The sequence below is a fragment of the Ictidomys tridecemlineatus genome, chromosome 3, assembly GCF_052094955.1.
Source record: "Ictidomys tridecemlineatus isolate mIctTri1 chromosome 3, mIctTri1.hap1, whole genome shotgun sequence".
Lineage (NCBI taxonomy): Eukaryota > Metazoa > Chordata > Mammalia > Rodentia > Sciuridae > Ictidomys > Ictidomys tridecemlineatus.
The window spans coordinates 195866294-195891899 of NC_135479.1; the positions used below are offsets into that span (position 1 = coordinate 195866294).

Here is a 25606-nt window from a genome sequence, read left to right on the forward strand (position 1 = left end):
AAAGGGTGGGGAAGTGTGTTTGACAGGTTCCAAAGAGTGAAATTGATCAAATTATAGTTTTATATATGTTCAAATATTCCACAATGGAATTTAACATTCTGTATAATTAACATGCTCCAAAAAAAAATAAACACTTTGAAATGAGATTTAAATAGTGGACTTTGTTTCCCCCAGATAATTTTTACTTAGAGAAGTAAAATGTGCTTGAAATGTTAAGCAGGAAAATAATAATGTGAATGAGTGATAATAGACAACAGTTTTAACAAATGTGCCCTTTAGCCAATTTCTTTAAAAGCACTGTTTTTTTTGACAGATTAAAAAAAAAATCTTTACTGAATTAATATTTTACACATAAAGTGCATAGACTACATGAAGGCTGGCAACAATATTTACATACAATTCATATTTTCATATGATCTTTATAATAAAAAGCTTCTCAAAGATAGCCAAATGCAGTGATAGAATATGATCAAAAGTCAGGAAAAAGTGATGCATATAGTTTATTAGGAAGTTTAATAACTAAAAGTATGTTCAGATCTTTTAAAGGCACAGAAGAAAAGGGATATTGCATTACAAATGCCTAACTTAAATCTGCCCATCTGCCAAAGTAAAAATCGATTTATTTCAGAAAAAAGGTTTCATGGTATATGAGTGAAAAGTAATTTTCAATTTGTAATCAATCATCCATAAAAGTCCTAAGAACTTTTAAGAACCTACTGTTTTAGACTATGAAAGGAAATGTAATCAACTATATACTACATGCATACTGGATCTTAAAAAAAAATATCAATTGAACTCTTCCTGGTTTAACAATGTTATATACCTTAAAAAGTATTCCATTTGAAATGGAAAAAAAATCTCTCAACATATATGATTTTTATAAAACATATTTGGTTTGATTAAAGTGTTTTCAAGTCATACTTCTCATATAGATGAAGTTTGTATATTTCAGCTAGAGCCATTTCACCTCAAGAAGTAATATGTACCTTGTGTAAAAATCTCACCTTAGGTAAAACTCAGTTGTTAAATTGTGTATTTTACACATACTTGTGATGGAAAATAACATTAAAACAGTACAATAAATAAGTACTTGATATTTAGAAGTGCTAACCTGTGATTTTATTGTCATCGGCAATTTTTAAAATAAAAACCTCACAAAAATAACACAATTATTAATTTATTTCTATTATTTATTAACATATATACTTGAAAGTCTTGAAAGCACTTTTAAAATGAAGGATTATATTCTTATGAATAAAACTATTGGAAATTTGAAATACACTCTAATTTGTACAAATGTGAAAATTTAAATTTCTAATGTAAATGAAAAAACATTGAACAAAGATAATTACATACATAAAATCTTAAAAGAAATCTTAAGACACTTTCTATATCACTGGATTATTCCTGGGTCATTTTTTTCATGTGTAACTGGAATAAAAATATTAAAAAATTCAACACTATGGATAGAAACAGTAAAAAATGCTTTATTATTATTTTAGCCTGTTCCAATTTCTTGCAAGAGGGAACATTTCCTTCCAATTTAATAAAACTAAAAATTGTATTGACTTGTTTTTATTTGAGCAAAGACTGAATCCTCCCTGGGAAATTTACTTCACTTAGTTTTCCGATTTGTATGATATTTCTAGCAATTATAATTTTGAATGATCCAGTTAAGCTTTGTGATTTCTTGTAGCTCAGAGTTATTCCATAGTGTTCGTGTTTGGCAATAGAAACAATCCCATTTTGGGTGAGTGATATAGCAGTTTGACCTTGAGGCAAACTTTATCTGCTTACATTGAATGGCAGCAAAACCCCATGGAGTGATCCAGGATTTAAGACCTGAGGAATAGGAATAAATTTAATCTCACTTTAGAATTTGATTATGCCTAATTAGTTAACACATAAGTAATTTCTTATGCTCTAAAGTTTGTACATGAATATTTCTTAGCCTCTGCATAATTTCACAAAGGGAAGATATTTTTAACATATTATCTAAACTAACAAAAACTTATTTTGATTAGCTCCCTGTTATAAGGTCCAAATCCCATATACAGAATAGAATTTCTTTTTTTTTCTCTCAGCATCATTTCCATGCTTATAAAAACACTGTAAGGGTTTATTTTTTCTGTAATTTCCCCACATAAAAATATCATTTATTTATTATACATTTTGCATTTATACCTGAAGAATATTTATGAAACTCAGTAATATTTAAATCAAAGAAAAACATTAAATTAATTAGGAAAACCAGCTGCTTTGTAGAGTTCATCCCTGTGCCATAACAATGAAATCTAGTTGACTATTTATAAATTTCAGAAGAATTGCACTATGATTTCTAAATCATGCTAGCTTAATATAGCCATAATGTGTATTAATTTACAAAATTTGACCATACAGAACTTTTACTATTTTATAATCTAGTTCTACTTCCACCTAAATTCTTAGTTTGAATTTCTAATAAATTATAGGGAAAGCACCTACCCTACACCTCAGTTTGTAGTTCCATTGTTGTATTGTATGGTCACATTTAAGGGAAAAAAAATGTGTTCCATTAACAAGCTTGGTAATTTGAGGCAAGATTCTATTATAGAGTACACAGCCTTTTGTATTTCAAGTGGTGGTTTGCTTTCAAGCCCTAGCTTGAACATGTTCAGAAACCCTGTGTTTGGTAATATGCCAGTAAATTATGATGATTTATGTATATATCCTCTTATTTAAGAAAGTCAAGGCAAATTACAGTTCCAGGTTGGCCTCCATGGAATTTTTTCCTTGTCCTCTCTTTAATTTAGTCCATTTATGGCATTCTTTCTATTTCATACAATGATCTTTATTTTCACAGAATGTTAATAAGCCACAAATCAGGGCTATTATACCAAAACCTTTAAATTCAGAACTCAAAACCAAACTGACGTCTCGTACATGATCTTTGTAAAACTTGCGTCAAGAGGTTTACTTTCAAGCCTTTCCCCTGTAATTTTGAAGATCTTCTATACACCCTCCCCTCATTCAGCTTAAGGTTAAGTGTTTTAGCCCACTGTTATAACAGGTTAACCTTTATTTTTACCCACTTTGCTCCTCTCCCCTGCCAATTACTTTGCTGTGAAACTTAGTAACAGGGAAACCTTGATGTGGAGAATAGAAGGTGAGGAAACAATCAAATTCACTCTGATCTGATCACAATGTAAATAAAAAAGTAGTTTCCTTTGGTAGCCCTTGTGGGGCACTCTAGACTTGTCATAGCCTCTATGAAATGTTTGAAAAAGGAGAATGCTGACGAGCTGGCTAGAAAGAACTTTTGCCTGAAATAAGCAGATAATTCAAGTAAAATGTGAAAAAAAAATTGAGGGGTGGGTGTTATTATTGTTAAAGGAAGTACAAACTTGATTTTCCTCTGATTAAATATGTTCTGATACTTTAATGGATCTGTTATTTTCTATTTTTAGCCAACACCTAGTATGTGATCTCCACACTTCTGATTTATGAGGAATTTTGTTTGCAATTAAAATCGTGTGCTTCAAATTCTGTTGTTTTCTAGTTCAATTGTTTTCAAGGTGAATCATTGAGTATGAACATTTCCGATTGCCCTGATTGATGTAGCTATGAAACAATTTACTGCATGCCCTTACAATGACGATCACAGCTACAACTGTACATTACAGAAATCTGGAGAAACATAAAATATCAATGATGTTAGCAACAGTAAACTCTCATATATTCTTATGTAGCAGATACTCTAATACTCTGTAGATTATCCATGTAAATGGTGATTAATATTTTAAGTGAATATTACTAGAAGCATATTTAGCAGTTATACATAGTTTTTAGTCATCAGACATATAGTAAAACATGAATCACTTTGGAGCTACATATGATTTTGTATTATCTCACAGAGAGCAGATAATATTCCCATTTTCATAGGTAAAGGAGGCATGGTGGTGGTTTTTTCACCAACTGTAAATCATTTTATATCTTTTTGAAATTTGGTTTTATGCCTTTGTTCATGACATTTAATATGAAAGTCTATTTAAAAATTGATAGGCCAACTTGGCTATAAGACTTGCTTGGATCCAGTCAATGATGAGACCAGGCCCAAAGCTCCATGACTTCTTTCAGAAGTCATGCATCATACTGCTGTGTCTTACTTCAGAAGTCATTGCAGTCAGAGATCCTGGAGTCTTCTCTCCTAATGTGTCCATGCTACATCAAGTCATGCTTCCCTGGGGGAAAGAAGTATATCATCAAATACTGACAGCACCATGATGTCAGACTGTTTATCCACAAGAATACTTTTTGTTTTATGCCTTGAAGAATAAACACATTCTTATAAAATCTGTCTTTGAAGAACAGCAGATGTTATTCCCTTTGCTTTTAATTTTACTTATGCTGGTTATCAATTAAATCGACAAAATAAGATTAACTTTTTTAAAAATTTTGTTCTAATTAGTTATACAGGACAATAGAATGCATTTTGACACATACACATATGAAGTATAACTTCTCATTCTTCTGTTTGTACATGTTGTGGAATTACACCAATTATGTAGTCACATGTGCACATAAGGTAATAATATCCAGTTCATTCTACTATCCTTCCTACCCATATATTCCTCCCCTTCTTTCACTCCTCTATGTCAAATCCAAAGTATCTCTATTCTTCCCTAGCCCTGGCCCCATTGTGAATTAGCATCTGTATATCAGAGAAAACATTCAGCCTTTGGTTTGGGGGGGGGATTGTCTTATTTTACTTAGTATGATATTGTTTAGCCCCATCCATTTACCTGCAAATACTATATTTCATCCTTCTTTATGGCTGACTGATATTCCACTGTGTGTATATATACCATATTTTCTTTATCCATTCACCTGTTGAAGGGCTCCTGTTTGGCTCCATATTGTGGCTATTGTGAGTTGAGCTGCTATAAGCATTGATAGGGCTGTATCACTGTCATATGCCAATTTAAAATCTTTTGGGTATAAACAGAGGAGTGGGATAGCACTGTTACTTGTGAATTCTTGGTTATGCTGGCTTTGAGTAGAAGCTTTCCCTATGAATGTCAGAATTCCAACTTCTTAGCATTTAAGTTACAAATCTAATTTAGATTCTTTCTTGTTTTCCATAATCTACATAACAAAACCCATGCAAGCAATCATCTTCTCTACATTGTAACTGCATTTTTTTTCCTGGAGCTCATATTATATATTAATTGATTCCTGATCATGAACTGGAGTTGGCTTTCCTGAAAAATCTAATAGGAATCATTGTGTCCAAGCCATTATTTTCCTATGTATCCTTTCAGCTTCCCACCAATCAAATGTCTGTGCGAATCAGTTTTCCCTAATTTCTCTCCCTTCAATATGACATTTTGTGTTATAATCTGAGACTTAACAGGTGATTCACTCTCTCAAGAGCAATTTTAATTTCCTGGTAAGTTAAAGAAATAGAGATATACAGACCTGAATTTTTCAGTTGGAAATTTATTCTTTCTGCCAATTTTAAAACATCTCTATGTGATTACATAAAATCTGGTTAAAATTAGAAGAAACTATTTGAAATATTTTCACCACAAATTAATGGTAAGTATTTGAGGATATAAACATGGTTTATATCCTCACTAAACAGTGTATATATGTGTCAAAATAAAGTATGGTGCCCCTAAAATATGCATATTGTTTCAATAAAACAAATTAAGAATTAAAAATCAGTTCTGGTTGATATATAGACTCTGCTCTTAAGTAATATTTATCTGGAGTTCCATAATTTACATATTTAATTTTGTATTTTAGGTGAAGAAAAGATATCTACAGTACATTCAACAAATTATTTTTCTTTTATAGAGCTTAATGAATAATTCAGTGAAGATGTAGTAATTACCAATATGAAAAACTAAACAAATACAATGATAAGGAATATTTGGGGAAAGAATGGAACAGAAGTACCAAAACAAATTTATTAAATGTCCTCAGACATTGTAAAAATGAAAATGTCATCTAGTGAATATATATGACAATGTAATCATCTGAAAAATGTATTATTACTTTGGTATTTTGTTAAATGTCAATCATTTTTCACCCACAGTTTAAAAACTCAATAGCATGGAAAATATGGTCCTGATTACTTATATAATTCTATATTTTTATTTTGTGATTGATTATATCTTCTATTATTAATTTATCGTTTGACTTGTTTCTATTATATAAAGCAGACATGATTTCCTTTTGATTGTCATTAAGACATGTCCATTTAAACTCATAAAATTATTGCTCTTTATCCAAAGAGACTAAAGATAAAGACATCTATGTAAGTTTATAAATTTCATCAGAGAACTTGTGAAGGTATAATATTTTGAAATCCACACGTGCATTCAAAATTGTCAAATCACCTTTACTTCATTGTATCTTTTCAGGTTCTTCCTTTTTATTTGTCATGTTGAATCCAGAACTAGTAGGGTAGTTTACCATATATATATATATATATGTATATATATATATATATATATATATATATATATATAGTATATGTATATATATAAAGTTAATCTGTTGCAATAAAAACATGATCTCTACTATTTGACCCATAACCTTTTCAGTTTTATTTTTCTTCATAAATTTGGGCACATACATTTTGTTTCCTGACTGCAGGGAAAAATCACTGTAACTTTTTTTTTCTTATAACTATTCTGTTTTGAGAAGAAATTCAGAGGAAAGATACTGTGAGAATGAGGAAAGAATACTTTAAACTAGTATTAAAAGTAGTTTGATTTCATTTGAGATTCTAAAATAAATGATCCACTTTTACTGTGTATTTGATTTTGTGACACTTCTTTAACATAACTGAAGCACCTCACATCAGTGGCCAGTATTCTATATGTTGAATTGCATGTCTCTATTAAATTCTGTAGAAATAATTGACTTAGAATCCTAATCCTACTTGCCATCTCTTATGGGATACATACAGAAAAGATTATTTATTTACTACATTCCTATTTCTTGGACAATATAAAAATGAGAGAACATATTTTATTTTATATTATCTAAGAATATGTATCGCAAAAAGGAACTTAAATTTTTTTTCTTTGAATGTTATTATTTGGGATCAGAAAGCTAAAATAGAAGTGAAGAGGAGAATTTTATAGATTATTATTTTCTAATGTGACCATCCTTTTTTTTTTCAGGTAGTTCACAGAAATATTTACAGTGAAATTATATATTCAACATTGTAAAAAGCTAATCTGTTTTCCTTATTGAAACACATTAAACATAGGTTTATATTCATATATTTATATATTTTTTTTCTTTTTTTCTTTCAGCAATGGTTGTTTTGAGCAACCTGGAACCAAATACAACTTATGAAATCAGGGTTGCAGCTGTAAATGGAAAAGGGCAAGGAGACTACAGTAAAATAGAAATCTTCCAAACATTGCCAGTTCGTAAGTAATCATCTGTGTTTTGCTCTGTATTGCCCTTTTCTTCATTGGCAATTTTAGTGGAATCTTTAAATACAAGAATATGTTTTAACACTTTGGGAAAATAAATCATGCCTCTGTTAAAGTGATTTCTAAAGATGGTGGCATCTTTGTGTTATTAATATAACTTTGCTTTAAAGGTAGGCAAAAAAGGAAAGGAGCAGTGAAATGCATAGCCTAAAATTTGCTATCAGGAGATTTTCTATTCGCCAGCTAATTATTTGGATTTTAGAATTCAAACTTTACGATGTGAGATAAGTGGAAAATGTTTATTTAACATAACCAATATTTTGTTCTTTTGTTGAGGCATGACTGTTCCCTTTATTCCTTAAGTGACACAAAAAAGGAAACATTCAGTTAATTAGTTACAAAAGTGACTGCAAGAGAAAACAAACTGTATAACTTCTTTCTTTGTAACTATGCTGTTCTGAGGTATTTAGTTTATGTGAAGTTACATGAGAAACCATAATGAATATGGCAAAAGACTTATAAAATACATGCATACAGCTACCTATCAGATACACACATTAGCCAAATTGGCCTAAATAAATTCTTAATTTTGACCAAGAAGTTTCTATTGATTCTTCTTAAAATTTTCAACCATACCTTCTCCTTCCTACCTTCCCACTTTCCCTCCAGACACAGCTTTGCCTGGCCTCTGCCTCACCCATCCTCCACTGCTGCCCCAAAGCCCTCTTCATCTGGAGGTTGAATAAGAGAAAGGATGTTTCCTTTCTCTATAAAACTCTGCAGTCTGTTTTGATTTCTTTATTTCTGGTGAAACCCAGGGTCACTGTAAATCAGTTCACAATGAAGACATGTTCTCTTCCATTCAAGTCTGGATGATCTCTCCAATTTTACATTTGGGCACATATCTCTCCCAAATACCATGAATAATTTGAAAGCTGGTACATTGGATCTTTAAAAAAATCAGTATGTATTTAGTTGCTTCTCAGGATTTTTTGAAGTAAAAATGAAAAATAAATGAAAAGTACTTAATATATAGTCAGTGATTATTATTGATATTATTACTTTTGCATAAACATTCTATTGTAATAGAAGACAAAAACTATTAGTTCAGTATATTTAATTCCAGTAGAACCAATATTACATTTGTTCTGAATTTTATTTTTCAAAGGAAATATCAATTGAAATGAAATAATAATTTGATTTATCAACATCAACAGTGGATCTATTTAATAGTTAAATGTATGCATCAATATTTAAAATATATTTGTAAAGCATTCACTTCTGAAAATATAGTTTCTGCTTCATAACATTTCAAATATTATTATTAAAATTATTATAGTAATGCTATTAAATGAATTTGTAATATACAACATGGAAATTCTCAGTTATGATTTAGAAATTATATGAAACCACTTGAGATTTATAATTCATTTTAAATACTTTGGTTTCCCCTGATAACTAACTACTTTTAATAAATTATTGCACTCTTTACAGAAGTTTCAATTCACTTAGCCAAAATATTATTCTATTTCTTACATACAAATTATTTTGGATCATTACACCTATGTGCTAATTTGATTAACTTTTTGGAAATTTATTCTACAATTCCTTGATTCTATTTCAATATAGCTATAACATAAGTTTCTACTTATTTTCTTATCTATATGCCAACAAATCTCATTGTCATATTGCTTTTTTTTGTTTTTGTTTATTTATTTATTTGGCACTGGGGATTGAACATGGCGGCACTGAAACACTTCTTAGACCTTTGTATTTTATTTTATTTATTTTGAAGCAGAGTGTTGCTAAGTTGCTCGTTGCTTAGTGTTTCACGAAGTTGCTCAGGCTAGTCTTGAACTTGCTATCCTCCTGTCTTAGCTTCCCAAGTTGCTGGGATTACAGGTTTGAGCCACCATGCCCAGCTGTGACCTAACCTTTTCTAAAAGAATTTACTTACTTACTAAAGGTTATAAATACCACATTAGAAATAAAGATAACTTGCTTTGAAAACAAAACTAATCAAACAGAACCAAGTTTCTGCAGACCAGCAGCATGCAGTCCTCTTCACATTGTTGTGCTTGTTTGTCTGCCTTGACATTCCTCTGGGTGAACGGGGTAATGACAGTGTTCTGAAACACTGAAGACTAAAATTTTGTTGTATCCTTAGTTTTACCCTTTCTGTAACCATACTCATAGCCATAACGATATCCTTAGGGAACTGTAGAAAACAGAGATAGATGCCAGAGCATGCCAAGCATATCAAATCAGTGACACACAGCAGAGAGTCCCCATTCCAAGTCACCAAGCAGTAATGGTATCCCTCCTTAGAAAAGTTTTACACATAAGTGAATCCTTGTTTTATTCAAAATTTATTAGCATCTCTATGATGTCAAGTGTTCACAAAGAATAATATCAAAGGCAAATATATGATGAACTGAAAATAGTACAATGCTGAAAAAAAAGGAAAAAAAAAAAACAGTCCAAAGAATTGAAAACTATAAACTGTTCAAATTTATATCTATGAAACACAATGCTGATGAAAGCAGGTAACAAATTTTGCAATGTAAATTTACATTAATAAGTTATTTAGGATTATATACTATTTATAAGAAGAGAAATAAAGTTTTACATTTTTATAATCAATACTGTCCTCAAGCATTTGCACATCAATATAAATAATATGTCTCACCACAATTTTGGCATGATACTTCCGGATTTCTGAATGTTGAAGATTCTCGGATAAGTAAATCAGACCTGAGGTCACTTCATAACAAAGAGCAAATATCAAGTGTAGAATCCAGGAAAATATATATTTGATGATATGACCGTATTCCTCTTATTAAAATGCAGTTTCTCTAGGTATGTGGCATGTGTGCAAATGAAGAAATGTTGTATTGTGTATCTAGGTGAACCAAGTCCTCCATCCATACACGGACAGCCAAGCAGTGGGAAGAGTTTTAAACTCAGTATCACCAAACAGGATGATGGAGGGGCCCCTATTTTGGAATACATAGTGAAATACAGAAGTGTAAGTACCTTATTTATTATTATTTTGTATCAGATGTTTCAAATTCTACTGACACTGAGTCACACTACATTAATAGATCAGGAAAATGTATATTCAATCCTGATATTCATTATTATAAATTATTATTTTTCCCCCTTTGGTGAAATGTAAAAATGGAGCTTCAAAATAATCTCTTGGATTGCATATTCTAATTTCTTGGTGTGAAATATTAATTGGCAACATGTCAGAAAGAACATACCATTTTTCTTATTTTTCTGACAAGTTTCCCAGTGCATTTTAACTTTCCATTACACTTGATATTAGTAACTTTGGGCAATATCCTCTTTTGCATTATTTATACTTTGGGTAGAATTATTAGCAAATCACACCTCAGAATAAGTTATTATAATCAAATAATTAGATTACTTTGTCCTTAACATTTGGCAAAGAATGAGCACAATAAACTTTAGGAAATGGGATTCATTTTCCTCAAGTTTAGTTAGCTGTAGTTAATAAATGAAGTCCAGAGCTTCACGAGTACTGTTGACAGACATGGGGGAAGCATAAGATTTGCTGGCTATGGAGTGCCAAGAAACAAGTGTCCCCATGGACTTTACTTCCTTAGCTGGCAATGATACCAAAAACCATTTAAACCTTTCCATAAGTAACATTGATTGTGTCTGCTATAAATGGGTTATAAAGTGTGCTTCTTAATAGCATGTGGAAAAAATATCAATATTTTCCTATAATCTGCAATATTCTAAATTATAATATTGCTCTTCTACATTTAAACACCTAGGTTTTGAAAAGTGATAAAAGGGGAATTTGATTGTGAATGCCTTGCTTCCATGTTTACTTTTACATTTCATTTCAGTCTTTTCAATTTATTATAAATGTTCCCTTCACAAGACAATTCTTTGGTCCAGATTTCCTGCTGACAGTGATGGGCAGCCATGAGTCTGTTGCTTACTCTGCTGTGCAGGCTTCATTCCTTGACAACAAGACAGCTCTGAAAGCACTATTGGTCTCTCAGGGGTGTGACAGTGTCTTGCTACTTAGGCCAAGTCCCTTGAATATTCTCTTTTGTTCATCTGGAAGTTATATGGAAGGCAGAGATTCTTTCTCAAAGGCACATTGGCTTGCATTAAATTGATGAATTGTACTGGAACAAGAGGCCTTCCATGCAGGTTATAGCCAACCTACAATTACACCTGGAAGAACTGATGCTATAATATACAGTATATTCTGACAATGTGTAAAGAACTCCAGTCACAAACACTAGAGAACATTAAAATGTAATAACTAGGGCTGGAATTGTAGCTCAGTGGAGCGCTTGCCTGACACACATGAGGCCCTGGGTTTGATCCTCAGCACCACATAAAAATAAAGATGTTGTGTCCGTCTACAATGATAATATTTTTAAAAAATGCAATAACTAGTTGTAAGGATATATCATATATTTTATGTATATAATTTTTATTTAAAATTAAAGCTATATTTGATTATCTTTTCTAATAAGTTGATAGTAGAAAATAGCACAAATTCAGTGAAACCAGACTTGTTGATTTCAATTGAAGATGATAGAAAATATTTATTATTTTACACTGTATCTTTTCTTCATTTCTTTTATTAGTGCCTTTTATTAAGAAATCAGGCATAATTTACAAATGCTGTGATGTTTTTCTGTTGGATTAACTTTTTTCATCTTTGTTCACATTTCCAGTTATCTAAAAGTATACTTCAGTAACTAAGAATACTACAGCACACAGTATGCATTGTTCTCCATTTAATACAAATTCAAGAAATGCTATTACATATTTACCCAAAAACTTAAGGGATATCTCATTCCTGTAAAGTGGATTTTTTGTAAATTTTACTCTTCAAGTTGATATAGACTGTTTATTTGATATAATGTACATTTGGGTTTCAGGCAATAGAAAACATAATTAATTGAAGTTATTAAATTAAATTAAGATGATTTTGGGTTTTTTTTGGAATTAAATAAGTATATTTGTTAGATAATGCAGAGTTAGGATAGTAGCTTAGAAATATGATCAGGAATCCAAGCTATTTTTGTTCATACTCTTTTATTCTTAGTATGTTGGCCTTTATCCCCATATAGAGGATGTTCCTAAAAAGGTGGCTTTAGTACATATTCACAATGTGAAGAGACTTGAAACAACAAAAGAAGGGATAAGCCAGTTAGCTGAATCCTTCTCCTGTTTTAGCAATATAGTGAATCTTTTAGAAAAATACCACTAAGCAAATGAAAATTTTTTCTCATCATATAGAAATCTATCGGATGACCTTTTTAAATAAAGTGTTACTAATGTGAGGATTGAGCTGTTAATGTGATCGTTTTTATCATTTTAATGGTTGTCACTGATAATGTGTATCTGAAAGGCACAGAAGTGGCATTTGGGGAGGTTTCATTTTGAGGATCTGAAGCTCTATCAACCAAGGCAGAATATTTCACATCACTGCCTCCCATTCCACTGCACTGCTGGTAGTAGCCCCAGGCAATTTCCTACTCGGATTTGTAGCCAGTTATAGTCACAAAATGTAAATAATGACATTTCAGACATTCAGGAATATGTGTGGGGTGTGTGTGTGTGTGTGTGTGTGTGTGTGTGTGTGTGTATGTATGTATATAAATATAGCTTATTTTAAAACAAATTAATATTTAAAGTTGACTTTGCACTTATTTGATTTCTTTAAATGTGGGTTAAAATTTAGTTTTTCTGAAAAGGTTGTATGAAACACATCTAGATCCAAATAATTACATTGTTTAATCATAATGAAATTAGCAAAGTAAGAAAGATGCAAGTTTACATAATGGTTATCAATACATTTAGCTTTCACATAGTTGATACGACAGAGTTAACTTGATATGGCTGAGCCTTAGCTTAAAATTCAACAGTTACCAATTTTATCTAAAGTAAATGTCTATCTTCCAATAATATCTTATTTTTCTTGCTATTTATCCAACAATTTTGTTTATCCCCAAAATATTTGTTCCTACCCAGTTCCTTCTTTCCTCTTCCCCTCCTCTTCATTACCAATTTCCACCCTTTCAAATTCCAAAAAATACTGAAGGCTCAGTTTTCAATATTATAATGGAAATGATTTATTGCATTAATTTAAAAATGACCAAATTAACTGATAATCTATTACCATATCACTGTCCCTGAGCCACTAGCACTTTAATAGTGAATACTGTTTTAATAACAAATTTTTGGCACCTATAAGAAGTTTTGAAAAGGTAATTTTTCTATGTTGTTTTGACTTACAAGAAAAGTATTGCTCACTCTTGTAAATGTTGTATTTTATAATCAATCAAATATAAATGATAACTTTTCACATTTTTGAAGGACAAACTGAAACAGAAAATTTGGGTGACTTGGTGAAGAGAAGGTGCAGATAACAGAAGATAAGACTATACAAACTTAACACAGTTTGCAGGCATAGTATCCACATAAACATCTGCCTGTGAAATTACATCAACACCTCAACCACCACTTCATTTAACCTTAGCTGCTCAGGTCCTGTGCTTCAAAATACAGCCTTTCTGGGACACTTTCCTCTTAGCATATTGTTTAGTAGTATGCCCTCCACTTCAATGTATTAAACTATTCTACATACTCTTATATTTTGTCCCTCTTATATTTTCTACCTTTCTCATCTACAAGTTTCTTGCTTTGAAGGTCCCATTCAAGGTACTATGATTAAATAAGAAGTTACATTAATGTGTTAAGTAAATAGCTAATCTTACAAAGGGACAGTTTTATTCACATTTTTCTTGACATTTAAAAATGTGTTTTGTTTTTTTTTTCCAAGAGCATTTGGCACTAAGTGTTTAAAATGGCGTTTGACTTGATATTCTTCCTTGCATTGAAATGATTTACTTGAGCATCTGTTCTTTTGATATGTTCAAAACCACTTCATCTATTAGTTTCTAAACCCTCATGGATTTCATAGTGAGCAAAGTTCCAATTTAATAATGTGAAAAATGATTGAGAGGTAAGAAATTCAATTTTTAACTAGATAACCTCTATAAAAAAAAAATAAGATAGAGAATCTGGAAAATAATTAACACCCCTAAGATTTTCACAAGATTTCTTCTTTCAAATCCATTGTAGACAAGAGTATGTTTTGTATTCTGAGCAATATAACAGAGACAATATGCTCCTTATATGATTCTTGATTTCTAGCACACACTAAGTATAAGCATTTAATATGTTAAGGGAAAAACACTGGACTTCCCATTTACAAATACAGATAGATAGTATGTAAATTCCTGTAGATTGTGAATCAGGAAGCACATGTTTTCCTATGTTACCCTGAAATAGAGCACATGTGTTCGTTCACTCACACATCAAGACAACAGAATTTGTTAGAATAGAATTAGAATAATAAGATCTGAATGAGATGTCTCTCTGGATCCTTCATGAAAATTAACACCTCTAACTATAGGGTAGTAAGATTAAATCATGTATTTGGAGGTAAAGACAAGGGTATTAACCAAATGAAGTATTTAGAAAAATGCAGAAGTTGTTTTAAATACAGAATATTCACATCTATTTTGTACTTGAACTGTCAATATAACTCCACATAATTTAATAAATTAATTAAAACTCCATGAGTTTTTCACAGTTTTTCTTCTAATTTGATGATAGCTATGGGATCATAACCATCACTTAGTGTGGGGCACATTAAATAGTTTTCTTGAGCTGAGAAAGGCTCAGGAAAATTGGTAAGTTAAAATCAATTGTGAGGAGTGTGCCTTAGGGACCAACAACAATGGTTATAACATATGTTTTTATGTCTTAATTGACCTTCTTAAGTCATTTGGAGTCTGGGAGGTTGTATAATATCTCAATTGGAACAGAAAGAAGAGATAAGTTTAAAAAGGGCATTAAAATGATAAATAATAAAGTTGAGCTTTTGTTGAGTGAACTTCTTAGTTAATAATATTTTAATGTGCACATTGAAATATATTTAAAGCTATTGGCCTCAGTTTTGAAATATTTTTAAACATGAATAACTTTGAGCATTAAAAAGTATGAAGTGCTTCAGTGGAGGTTCTTTGTTGTAAAAGAAGGGGATGGTTTTGTGCATGTTTATATTGATAGTATAAAATAGAGTATTTGTTGTCAGAAGGAACACATGCATCAGTGAATCAATCAATTCATGTTATGCAATTATATATAGTCTTATAATAGATTCATAAATATGAGAAATAATGAATGCAAAAAGAATAGAAGTTTAAAAATCAGTTGTGAAGAAGATGCTTTGCTATGTGCAAGTTTTTAATGGATGTGAGAACACAGAATGTAATGACCAGAAAAAAAATTAGATTTTTATTCCCTTGAGTAGTAAGTGGGTGATAAAGGTTTACAGACATATTATATAGGACTCATCTTTCAAAATTTTACCAAATTTCAGGACATGGAACAAAGGCAATTTGAGTTACTTATCATAACTGAAAAAATAAATAACAATTTAAAAGGTTTGTGCTAAAATTGTCCAAACTCTAATGTTCCCAACTCTCATGAGAAATTATGTTTCATACATATTTTTCTTTTCATATAAATATATGCTTATATATATAATACATGTATATATAAATATTTATATATATGTGAGTTATCCTGATTGCTAAATCAACTGTCTTATAGTCCCAATAGCAATATGAATTTGCAGAATCCTGTATCCTTTTACAAAGTCAAACAAATATCAACCGAACCATGCTGTCAGGAAATCCAGAAACCTAGAAAATGCTTTATGTCCATAGAAAATTGGAAATCATACATCAAAAGAGTCAGAAAAACCTAAAATCAGTCTACCTTTAATGAATTCATCTTCTTTATTGTCCACTGATTTTATAATTATTCAGTTTTTATTAATGATTTGTTTGGCTGTACATCCCATGAAACCTGTAAAGCAAGTTAATGGACTACTGCTTGTTCTGAATGAACACAATGAGGAAGCTTCTACAAATTAAAAAATGTTATGACTCCTTCTACCTTTCCTCTGACCCCCTACCTATATGGAGGATAGCAAATCTCTCTCTATGATGTTATGACTTCATAATTATTACTAAGAAGTGTCCAATTCACATATGGCCCTGCTATCTATTTTCTGACAAAAAGGATTGCTTGATAAGAGATATATCAAAGTAAAATGACCATTTTTTTCAGTAGCTGCCCTTCAACATGTAATTGGCTTATTAATAATAGCCCCATTCAGCAAATCATCTCATTAACTTACCTAGGGGAACGTTTTGCAACTAGTTATCTTAAATTGTTCCCTGGGAATTTTCTATAAATTAGGCACTCTACAAATGCCTAATTGAGATTTTCATGCCTAGGGGAGTATTTGGTAACACCCCACTTTAATTTTTTTTCCTATTCCCTAGGAATAGCAATTAAGGGATTAAAATACCTCATTGTCTAATGTTCAATGGAAATGAAATTGATTTATATTGAAGAAATATTAGAACTCCCTTTGGTTCCTTTTACCATCAGTCTAAAATAATTGAGAGGATTTAAATTTACCATGTTAAGGGCTTCAACAATTAAGAGTTAAATGACTGTTAAATCAGAGGAGACTACCTGTGTGTCTTGTACTTGTCAAGAAGTTTCATCTCAAATGCTCAAGTTTCAGAAATTATATTTTTGGAGGATTATTTGAAGGACATGAAACCTATCCATTTCTCTGAAGAATAAATGTTAGCCTTGGGTAAGAAAGATCTGCTATTGATTTATTTTCTGACTCACCCAAATCTACGCTTAAATCCAAAACAAAATTTGGCTATGCAGATTCTCACAGATTATACAAAATGCTTTATAATTACAAAGAATATACAGAAAATATTGGGGTAATGCCGAAGCCACAGGGGTATGAACAGCTCTGCTGCCTTGGGTGGCCCTTGTCTTTGTAGCCCCTAGTAATTTTTAATCTACTTGAAAAAAAATTAGTCTACAGTGTCTTTTATATCCCCTAGTGGTTATGAATCTTTATAAGATATAAAATCATTGTTTTTATGCACTATAAAGGACTTACACCTTTGTTATTAGATTAGGAAAAAATGAAAAGAAAATGGCACATGGGTTGATTTTTCTAGTAAGAGTGACATTATGTTCTTAGGAGACCTGTCTGATTCCTGACTCTATTACATCTCCCTGTCAAGAATTCCCTTGCTTGATTATTCAGAGAATTTGTAGCTTTCTTCTGTGTTGGTTTATAAACACTAAGATAAGTATATTTTACACTTCTTGTTCACTATTGTGTTCTGGCATCATCAACTGTAAAGGTTGAACATGGAGGAAATTCCAAAGAACTGACTCTGATAGATTTAAAATGAAAATATTGTTTACAATTTTAAAAACCTGAGTCAACTTGTTAAGTATTTGTAATTAGACTGAAAACAATCCTTAAGATCATCAATCTTTCTAGTAAATACCTGTCTAAATATTTACACTCTAATTTACCAATTTTTATGTAGTAGTATAAAAATGATTTGAACATTAACTTGGAATTTGCTGTAATTTGAAAATAAAAATGTATCAAAGTTTCACCTTACATGAATTTGATGTAATAAGAACATTCCATGGAAAATTCCAATAAAAATTGGACTATGCCATGAGAATTGCCAGTTGCCTGATTTGGTATATAGTTATTATGAAAAGAGGTGATTTATTAATATTGGCTACCATTTTTAATGGTTTTGATTCTTAAAGTCATAGAATACCCAGTTTATTAGGTTTTCCTCATTTTTCTATGAAGAAATATGATTGAGCCAGCTACTGAAACCACTTCTGTTATAAATGAGAAGGGAACAAAATGGCAAGATTAAGGAAACTGCCTGGTTTTCATCTTTAATATGTGGAATATCACAATGATCACATTCTTATGACTCTATTAATTGATAAAGTTATATTGATATACCAGTTTGTTTTTCTGTGTTAATTGTAGTAGTCATGTTATTGTTTTTTATATGTGTGAAAAGTAAGTAGCAATTCAAATAGTGTATGATCTAAAACTCTTATTTTAAAAAATGAATCAAATATAACTATGTATACATTTCTTTAAAAATAGAACTAACTTTCTTTAATTTTATTATGCTAATTGTTTCTTCTAAGCTGTCTCATTCTGAATCATAAAATATCATAGCATTAAGAAAACAGTGGTGGGGCTGGGGATGTGGCTCAAGCGGTAGCGCAATCACCTGGCATGCGTGCGGCCCGGGTTCAATCCTCAGCACCACATACCAACAAAGATGTTGTGTCCGCCGAGAACTAAAAAATAAATATTAAAAAAAAAATCTCTCTCTCTCTCTCTCCTCTCTCACTCTCTCTTTAAAAAAAAAAAAGAAAAGAAAAGAAAACAGTGGTGGGCTGGGGATGTGGCTCAGTCGATATGAGTGTGGCCCGGGTTCCATCTTCAGCACCACATACAAACAAAGATGTTGTATACCCCGAAAACTAAAAAATAAATATTAAAATTCTCTCTCTCTCTCTCTTAAAAAAAGAAAACAGTTGTAATATAATCTATAATGATATCCAGAGTTGAATTTCAAGACTCCTCTCTCAAAAGTTTAATAGTCTCTAGTAAATATTTTAAGGATCATATAAGATTTTTTGTATATATTTTGTTTCATATGTCCAGTTCACAGTATTCTTAATAATCATCCAAGTGAACTAAAACTCAACTAATATGTACAAACTTAAAATAAAAATAATGTCAATGAATGAAAAACTACTGAATTATCAAACATTAATTATAAAATTATTACTTGGGTACTATAGGCATAACATTTTATGTAGATAGGTGATAAAAATAATACCGACTTCATTGACATAGCAACTTCATATATCCATCTGCATAAGGAAATGTGTCCACTTTTTTCATATTAAAATTAATTGTTTAAAAAAATCACAATTTTTTTAATATTTACAAAATATACTTTTATTTCCTTCACAGAAAGATAAGGAAGACCAGTGGCTAGAGAAGAAAGTGCAGGGAAATAAAGATCACATTATTTTGGAGCACCTACAGTGGACAATGGGATATGAAGTTCAAATTACAGCTGCCAACAGATTAGGATATTCTGAACCGACAGTTTATGAGTTTAGCATGCCACCAAAGCCCAACATTATTAAAGGTAAGCAAGACCATATCTTTTCTTAAGGCAAGTATGATATCATCTTTTTATTACCCATCTGGTTTTTCTCAATAAACAAAATATGATTTTATAAATGATAATATAAATTCTATGTTCTTTTATTCTTATTATGACATATTACATTCACGTGGTTTTAATTACTTTTGTCATAGGATGTTGGTTATTTTGTTTCACAGATTTAGCAATTAAATGAAGAGGAGAAAAATGAGCATAGGGAGAAGGTGGAGGGTGAGAATGAGTGAAGAAAATGAATATGAAAAATTTCTGTTGACCGAAAAAAAGAAAAAATAAAACAGCTTTTCTACGAAAAATCTCTCCTCTCTTTCAATCTTGTGAGAGATATGCCAATTATGATTCAATTTTTCCAAAGATAAAGATGAGCTCACCTCTTCCTGTCCAATGAGGTTGATTTTAGAAATATAAAATGTTTTTTTAATTGGTTGTTTAAAACATTACAAAGCTCTTGACATATCATATTTCATACATTAGATTCAAGTGGGTTATGAACTCCCATTTTTAAATGTCACAGAGCAATGCAAAAATAGTCACAAATATAACATAAAGATATATAGCTAGAGTTTGAAGGTAGTGGATTCTGCCTTTGATAGGTAGTAGTGCTTACATCCATCTTTACATATTATATTTTATTTCTATTATCAAAGTCCACAGGAAGAATATTAAAATTCTTTTCAGTTACATACTATGGAGGTCATGTTACAAGAATATATCCTGCTTTAAAATAATATTTAAGTTTTAGTTGACATATTGACCATACATTAAAATTTTTCTCTTAATTATCACATTTAAATGGCATTACATTTTATGGAGCCTGTGTATGTGGGTGTGCCTGTATGTCTAATCCCTTTATGTATACATATAAAGATAACAGCAGCATATTAATTCATGAAATCATGGTTTGTTTATGTCTAATTATCATAGAGTACCACCATTAGTCCATTATTGTTTGAAAATAGAATATGAGTAAAACTTGTCAGTACAGTCATATTATTTATTCTTTTTCTAATTTCAAATCAACTTTAATCTCATTTTTCATAAATGTGTTATATCACACATCGGGTTTATAAAATTTAAAATAGTTTTATACAATTAATATTTTGACTAAAAATAATTAATGTTGATTATAAGGTTTAAAAATAATTGACACTGTGGATTTAAAAATAATTGCTAATATTAATAAATTCTAAAAATCCTAATATGAAATTGGAAACTGAGAGGCCTCTAGAAATAATGCAGATATCTTATATTATGATGACAATTTCTTTTTAATTTACAGAGGATTTCTGCATTCATTGTCTCAGTTCTTTCTTATTTATGAGTTAGACAAGGAAGAGACACTCATTTCACAAATAAGATTTTAAGAGGTTAAATGATCTGTTTATGCTAAAGGCTACTTTAGGTCCTATGACAAATTTAATGGCCTTATTATATGATCTACCTAAATAACAGTGGTTGAATGTGATATCATTTATCCACATATTTTCCTTCATGACTTTTAAATATAATAACTGTCTCTACAATTTAAATGCATTATGTTTATAATAATGATACTCTATATAAAGTCTCTTTCAAGCAAAGTCAGTGTATGAAAAGGAGGCTGCCAATAGTGTATTCCCTCCTCCTGAGTGTTTAACTTAGTTAATACTTGGAGGAAATTATGAATTTTTATTATAAGATATCAAAATACAATTACATAGAAGAAATTAGTTCTAATATTCTATAGCACAGTAGAGTGACTATAGTCCATAAGAATTTATTATGTATTTTATAGAGAACTATAACAGAGAATTTTGAATGTTCCCTACACAAAGAAATGCTAATTGTTTTGGAGATAGAAAAGTTACTTACACTGATAGATTATCCTACATTGTATACATGTATCCTCATATTACACAGTACTCCATAATATATACCAATATTATATAGTAAATGAAAATTGGTATTCTATGAACTAGAGGGTAAATTTTAATAACAAGTCATAGATAAAACACAAAAAACAGATTTTTGATATCTTATTGTTAACAAACCTAGAATCCCTGCTATTTTTATAAGACACTATTGAAAACAAAAGCCACTTACAGGTATAAGTGATATAGATCCTGCATATATATGCATATACATATGTACATATATACATATGTCATATATAATCATATGAATGGCCACGATGAATTGTAATGTATTAACTTTAAAAACATGATTTGTATCAGTTTGAGAATCTTGTGGGGCAAGACTTCATAGACAAGACCTAGGAGAAGAATGCACATAATTATGGTTTATTTACTTCTGGCTCTGCCCTTTCAAAATCCATTCACTTATTCATTACAATTAGTTCATGAAGTCCTGTTTTGTGACAAATGCTGGGATGAGTACAAAGGATTAATTTAAGAGAAGAGTACGACTTTTTCCTGGCATCAAAATGTTCACACACTAGAAGAAAGATATTTCATCAGAACTTAGAATACCAATGAATGCTCACAACTATTAGATGTGCCCATGTAGTGTCTGCCATGAAAGCATTTGGCAAGTGTATTGAATTTTGTGATAGAGTTAGGATTAAGCAGGGTTGTCTCCTCAAAAAAGTCTTTTTTTTTTCCCTAAATGAAACATAAGAATGAACCTTTCAGAGGATGTATGGTATATGAAGAAATCTATGATCAAGAAAATACTTGATCTCCTTCAACAATTAGAAAAAGTATATTTGAGAAAGAATGTGGAGTTTCGTTATTGAAAAGAGATCTACATTTCAAATGAATACAAGGACTTCTAAAATTCGTGTAAATAAGTATAATACAAATCCTAAGTAATTTTAAGTAGTGAAGTTATGTAAATTGGTAGGCATTATAAAGTACTCTTATTCATATGAGTAAATGCAAGTGATGGAGGAACAGGAATGCTTAAAGAAAGGTGAATACATTTCAGACACATTATAGAGGAAGACTAACACTGCCTCCTTAATAGATTGGATAATGATGATTTTAAGTTTTCTTGCTTCAGCAACTGAAATTCTGTTGATGTCATTCCTTAAGTGAAGAACTGGATAGGAGGAACAATCTTGAATGAGGACCAACCATAAGACCAGTTTAGTATTAACTTTGAAACGTAAAATAATTGGTTTGAGGTGTCGGGTATAGAGAAGATAGCTGTCTTGGACACACAGTGTGAGGCTGTGAGTCTTACCAAGTGAAAGGTGTATGAAACCTGGGTGAAGATAAACCCACTCAACAAACAGAGCCTAAGCTCTGAAGAAGGATTGCTGTCTATTCACTCATTGATATTTTCTCAACACAAGAGGGTGACTGGTACAGTATAGATATTCAAGGAGTGCTTCTGAGTGACTTACGTAGAAGGTCAAGAACTAAGTCCCAAGGAACTGTCATACTGGAAGATGAAAATACTCCACTGCTAAAGATACTAAAATGTTATAGAGTTATTGGGGTAAAAAAAAAAGAGTATAGTGTCTTGGATGTGAAGCAGGGAATAATTTTTTCTCAAGACACACACAAAAATATTGTCATATGTCAAATGCTGCTCACAGGATCTCAACCAAAGAGATATGAAGTTTCATTGCTGCATGCAGCTTTGCTAAAGAGATTTAGTGAGAAAGTAGTAAGTTGAGGATGGATGTGAGATTAAGAGATTTAGATACCTTGTTTACTTGATGCTTTTAAGAAGTTGAAGATGAGCAGCAGAAAACAAAAGAGCCAGCATTAGAAAGGCTGATGACAGAGTGTGGTTCATGTCTGATGAAATCATTCACGTAGTCAAGGGAAGTCACACATGCACATAGATAAAGAAATCCTAGAAGCTAACAGATGGAATCTATCCTCTCTAAACCATGCCATGACAAAACCTCTCTACAACCTATTGGAAAAGGGGAAAATAAAATACTTTATTTATAATAATGCAAAAATATTATTGAATTTACTAACTGAATCCACTGGTTGTAAAGGCCTCACTACAAGACATCCAAGATATGTCCTAATAGATGCAGAATTGTTCAATTTAGGTGTAGTTTCCTTGAGGCAACTGTTGAGTCCATGATAGGGAAGTTGGAGCCCTTAAATCAACAGAATACTATAGAGTTAACATTATATATTTGTATAAGATGAAAAATGATCTCCATATGTTTTAATTAAAGCTACTCTGATAGGCATGTGGTTTGTGTTTTTCCATTTTTAAATAAAATATGTGTTAAACTCCTATCTTAAATTAGTTATCTATGGTAAACAGCAGATCTTCTATCTTTTCATTTAAATTGGAAAAAATAAAAGTTAGTTTGATTTTAATTTGTTTTTATATAACATGCATTTTATACCATCCAAATGAGTTTTATGCATATCCTAAATTTAAAAAGCCATTAGTTATATGCGTTTACACATATTTAACTTCTTTTAAACAATAGGCTGAATCTAGAATACATTAATTTGTTGGATTAAAGTACCATTTTTTTTAGGTCTTCTCACATTCACTTATAAATTATACATTCTATTAAAAATGTTTTTATCCATGTGTACATATTAATGGTTACATTTTCCCTTTGTCTTTACTTTGAATTTTAAAATTATTTTATCATTTTAAATATATTTACATTTTTACTTCTTATTTAATATGTATATATTTTGAAATATGTGTCTTCATTAACATAGAAATAGAGCATGTAAAATCAATTATGTTGTCTTTTGTAAAATTCACATAGCATAACTATTTTATTGTATTTTACAAATACTGAGATGGCAAATTATTAGACAAATGATTGCAAATTTATCTGTGAAACCAGACATTGACAAAATGGCATCTATTTATTAGTTTTACAATTTTAATGACTAAAAGTTCTATTAAATTGCTAGCTTGGACTTAATTTAATACTTTAAGGAATTCTCAGAGATAAATTTATTTTGAAATAAAGTCCCATCATTTCTATTGGATTACAATGTTTGATATTGTTTGTATTTAACCAAGGAAAGCCCTTAGTACCTTTTAGTAACTGCTTCCTTCTACTCTTGCTGTTACTGAAAAGATGTATAATTTAGACTATTCATATAATTTGGGGACAGTTCAGTTCATACATTATCGATTTCTGTTGGTAAAATAATTCTATCATCTGGAGACATGTGATAAATATATACTAGTTCTTCAAAATTGACAAGCTAAAAAATAAATTACATGAATTACCACTAAGAAGTCAATTGCTAACAAATATTGATAATTGGTATTCTAATGGACTTTTTAGTTGTACTTCTAATGAACTATAAAGTAAAATAATTTTGGTGACCTTCACTATTTCAAAACAACACTAATCTTTCATGAGTGAATAACTCAGAACTTTATATGAAATTTACATTTTAGTATAAAAGAAAGACATTAGCAATATTGAAATTAAAATCTGATTAACCATGGAGAAATTTATTTTAACTCTCTAGAATCGTCCATCAAGAATTGATACCACATCCACAATAATATTTCATTGCTTTAATACATAGTGAAAAAATAAGTTTATAAATTATTTTCATGCCATTGATTTCAAAATTATTGTAGAAGAGGTTCAATGATATCTGTTCACAATATGCACATGATTAATTAAATGAATTCTCCTATATTCTATTTTTTTACAATCAATATTCATTATGTGAATTGGTAATTTTCACTTATATTTTTGGTAATTAATATATTATTTAAATGTAACTGAAATTATTTAATATGCATTATAAGATATTGTGGTAGAAAAGTCACCTCAAATCTTGCAGAATCTATTAGTTCCTACTTATGACAGGGCTGTGAATTTTCCAGGAGCAGAGGAAATAACTTAGTAAATTGTCCCTTATAATTCATATTTTCAACTTATAAATGTGAGTTTACATTTAAAGAATCAATGATAGAACTAGTGTCTGGATAGCCTGAAATAGACCTTACTGATATTGACCCTATCTACGTTTTTAATAGGTTACAACAATTTAG

At 30.5% G+C, this 25606-nt stretch overlaps 1 protein-coding gene across 2 annotated transcripts in view; it reads left to right on the forward strand.

Annotated features, from left to right (window-relative positions):
- The window catches only part of Ncam2 (neural cell adhesion molecule 2), a 477943-nt gene that overhangs the window by 412035 nt on the left and 40302 nt on the right, over positions 1 to 25606 (forward strand). For both annotated transcript variants that reach the window (XM_078044488.1, XM_078044487.1), the window contains exons 13-15: positions 7311 to 7430; positions 10343 to 10464; positions 19429 to 19609. In XM_078044488.1, coding sequence (XP_077900614.1) covers positions 7311 to 7430; positions 10343 to 10464; positions 19429 to 19609 — 423 coding nt within the window. The remainder of the gene's footprint in view (positions 1 to 7310; positions 7431 to 10342; positions 10465 to 19428; positions 19610 to 25606) is intronic.